Consider the following 3,414-nt stretch of genomic DNA (forward strand, 5'->3'; position numbering starts at 1 on the left):
AACTATAAATTGAAATTGAATGTTATGTTAAAAGTTAAAAGAATAGTTATTTGTATGCATGTTTTAACAGAATTTATAGGCAATCTAACTTTCAAATTAAACTTATTTCAAAATGATATCTAGTAATGAAAAGATTTAAATAATTGTACAGGATAGCATAGAATTAAAGACTATAAAAACATTACTCTGCAAGAAATATTGAGCAAAAATAAGGTCTAAAGTGAAAAGGATGCTTTGAAATACAATTGAGAAAAAAAGGTGTCAGTTGAGGGGTAATAAAATTTGTGTCATCCTTTTCCTTTGAAAGTAACATTTGACACTGATTTTGTTCAGACCCTGCCTGGTGTGACATAATACTGAACTGGGACTTATGTGTACATTTTGACAGGTGTACAAAAGATTAACAAGTTCCTGTTTTGTGCAATTATAAGACTCACTGAAGTTTACTCAGAATAAATGGATTCTTTTTATAGCATCAGTCCTTTCATTTTCTTTATTATTTCTTTATTATAACACTTAGCAAAAATTTTTTGATTTGTATCTTTATGGTTTCATAAAACTGCAACACTAGTGTTTCTTGCAGTTTCACTGGCACATGAAGCAGTTCTTGGCTCACTGTAGATACCCACTAAACATTCATCAACTTTGCCTGGGGTATGGAACTTCAACTAGCATTAATATTTGCATCTTTAACATTAAAATACTTACAGGTAAGTCACCATAATTAATTATCAGATTGGATATATAAGAATTGATTGTGACAAAGGACAATTGTGGGTAAAGCTTGAACTATGGTATTGACAGAAAATATCTGTCACATCCTGAAAAAATAGATTAGAGAGGAAAGAAAATAGACTAGAAAGGAGAGAAAGCATAAAAACCGTAGGAGGCTGGAATGACTTTGATAAACTCTAGAGATGGTACAATTCCTCCAGAGGCAAACCCTCAATCTTTGTATGAACCTTTCTTTGTTTCAGGAGTTATTACATAAAAATAAATTGTTTGGAAATTTTTACTTTCCATTATGGCCTAAGGAGGAAAATGTCTGATTGAAAATGACTGTCACAGGTGGAGAAAAATAAATGGATGTCATTCATGGACATGAGGGTGCCACCACACGTTGTCACCCTGAGTTAACAGCAAGTCTTATCAGCACTTGTGATCACATTTTCTAAACCATGTGTTCAAAGCACTGGAATGGTAAGTACCACAAAATTATAAACTACTAGAACTTAGCTCACCATAGTCAACATGTGTTATTAGCATTTTCTTATACATGGCCATGCCATACATTGATTTGTGGATATAGACAAATATTCTGGAAATATAAAGAATTATTAATAATGGTAAATTTAAGAAGTGAGAATGGAAGATCAGAGTGGGGCAAAGAGAAGGGAATCTTTTACTTTATATTCTCTTATATATTAAATGTTTTACTGAGAATGTATAACTTTTTAATATAAATTTAATGCATATATATTCAGATATAAACGTAAAAGTGAAATACCTACAAAGATGCCCCACCTTTGACACGATTCCTTGGTGGCTCAGACTGTAAAGAGTCTGCCTGGAATGTGGGAGACTCAGGTTCAATCTCTGGGTTGGGAAGATCCCCTGGAGAAGGAAATGGCAACCCACGCCAGTATTCTTGCCTGAAAAATCCCATGGATGGAGGAGCCTGGGGGGCTACAGTCCATGGGGTCACAAATAGTCGGACATGAATGAGCGACTTCATTCACTTTACACACAATGCACTCATGTGTCACATGTGAAATTATAAGCTGAGTCTTTAACTATTCTGTCATAGCTTACAGCTTTTAATCATGAATTTAAAATTGACATTTCAGGAATGCACTAAAACTTGGATCCAGTTCCCATAAATATAACTTTTATTTAATATGTAAAGAAAAAGACACTGCAATTTTAGTTCAAAAGTACCTTTCTTCTGATCAGTTTCAAAAGGCTTGTTTCACATCCTTGTTCCTCAAACTATAAATGATGGGGTTCAACATAGGGCTTACAAAAGTGTAGAAAACAGCAATGATTTTGGACTGCTCCACTGACTGGTCTGTGGGAGGTGTAACATACATACAGAATAGGGTCCCATAAAACACAATCACTGCCGCCAGATGGGACCCACAGGTGGAAAAAGCTTTGTGCCTGCCTTCAGCAGAGCTGCATCCTCAGGATGGCAGTGAGAATGAAGATGTAGGAGATGAGGATTATGAGAAGAGAGTTGGAGAGGTTAAATCCTGCCACCACAAACATGGATGTCTCCTTAATGTAAGTGTCAGAGCAGGAGAGTCGAATGAGGGGTGGGTCAGCACAATAGAAGTGATTAATGACATTGGAGCCACAGAAGGTCAAGTGGTATGTCCACATGGTTTCCATCAGGCCACTAAGGAACCCGTAGGTATATGGACCAGCAATCAGGCGAATGCAGACCCCTTTGGACATCTTGCTGCTATAAATCAAAGGATTACAGATGGCCATGTACCTATCATAAGCCATCACAGCTAGCATGTAATATTCAGTAATCACCATGGCAATGAAAAAATAGCACTGGATTAAACAAGCAGTGTAGGAAATGGTTTTTTTCTCTGATAAGAAGTTCACCAACATCTTGGGAGTCACGTTAGTGGAATAGCACAAATCCACGCAGGACAAACTGGCAAGAAAGAAGTACATAGGGGTGTGGAGGCACGGGTCTATCCTGATCAATAGCAACATCCCAAGGTTCCCTCCCATGGTGATCAGATAGATCCCCAGGAACAGCACAAAGAGGATGGGCTGAAGATCTGGACGATCTGTTAATCCCAAGAGAACAAATTCAGTCACCAAGGTGGAATTTCCTCTGCCCATTTTCTTAGGTGCCAGCATTGTTCACTTAGATAGATTAAAATAAGAAGTGAATGAGAAGTCCATCATACATTTCTTCTCTCTCTTTCTTGTATTCCCTTTCTCTCTTTTTCTTCTACCCTCAGTTACCCTCACACATAGCTATTATCAGACATAGTCTAAGACTGTAGGAGGTAAGACTTTTAATAAGGTCATAACCCCTAATAACTAGGTATACAATGTGCAGATGATTCCCAAACAGAATGGCTCCTGTGTCTCCACCTTATTTTGGAATGAAGGAATTATGACCCAAAGTTTATCTTAAAATGACTTCAACCACCAACTGTTACTTACAGATTGCTATAAAATTGTAGATTCATCATTGGTCCCAGGGATGATTCTGGACAAAATGGTGAACATGTTTGGAAACACTTTTGCAGTCTTTAATAGTATGTGCATATTTATTTGTTTATTAGTCATGCCACATGCAGGATCTTAGTTACCTGACCAGGGGTCAGGGACCTAGCCTGCGCCCCCTGCAGTGGAAGCACAGAGTCTTAACCACTGGACCAACAT

At 37.4% G+C, this 3,414-nt stretch overlaps 1 protein-coding gene across 1 annotated transcript; it reads right to left on the bottom strand.

Annotated features, from left to right (window-relative positions):
* Window positions 1-1,923: 1,923 nt before the first annotated feature.
* On the bottom strand, window positions 1,924-2,880 carry LOC110121888 (olfactory receptor 5M5-like). The gene is given in 3 exon segments (XM_070473721.1): window positions 1,924-1,958; window positions 1,961-2,174; window positions 2,176-2,880. Coding segments are annotated over 3 exon segments (954 nt in total).
* Between the last annotated feature and the right edge of the window lie 534 nt (window positions 2,881-3,414).

This window comes from Odocoileus virginianus, chromosome 10, assembly GCF_023699985.2.
Source record: "Odocoileus virginianus isolate 20LAN1187 ecotype Illinois chromosome 10, Ovbor_1.2, whole genome shotgun sequence".
Taxonomy (NCBI): domain Eukaryota; kingdom Metazoa; phylum Chordata; class Mammalia; order Artiodactyla; family Cervidae; genus Odocoileus; species Odocoileus virginianus.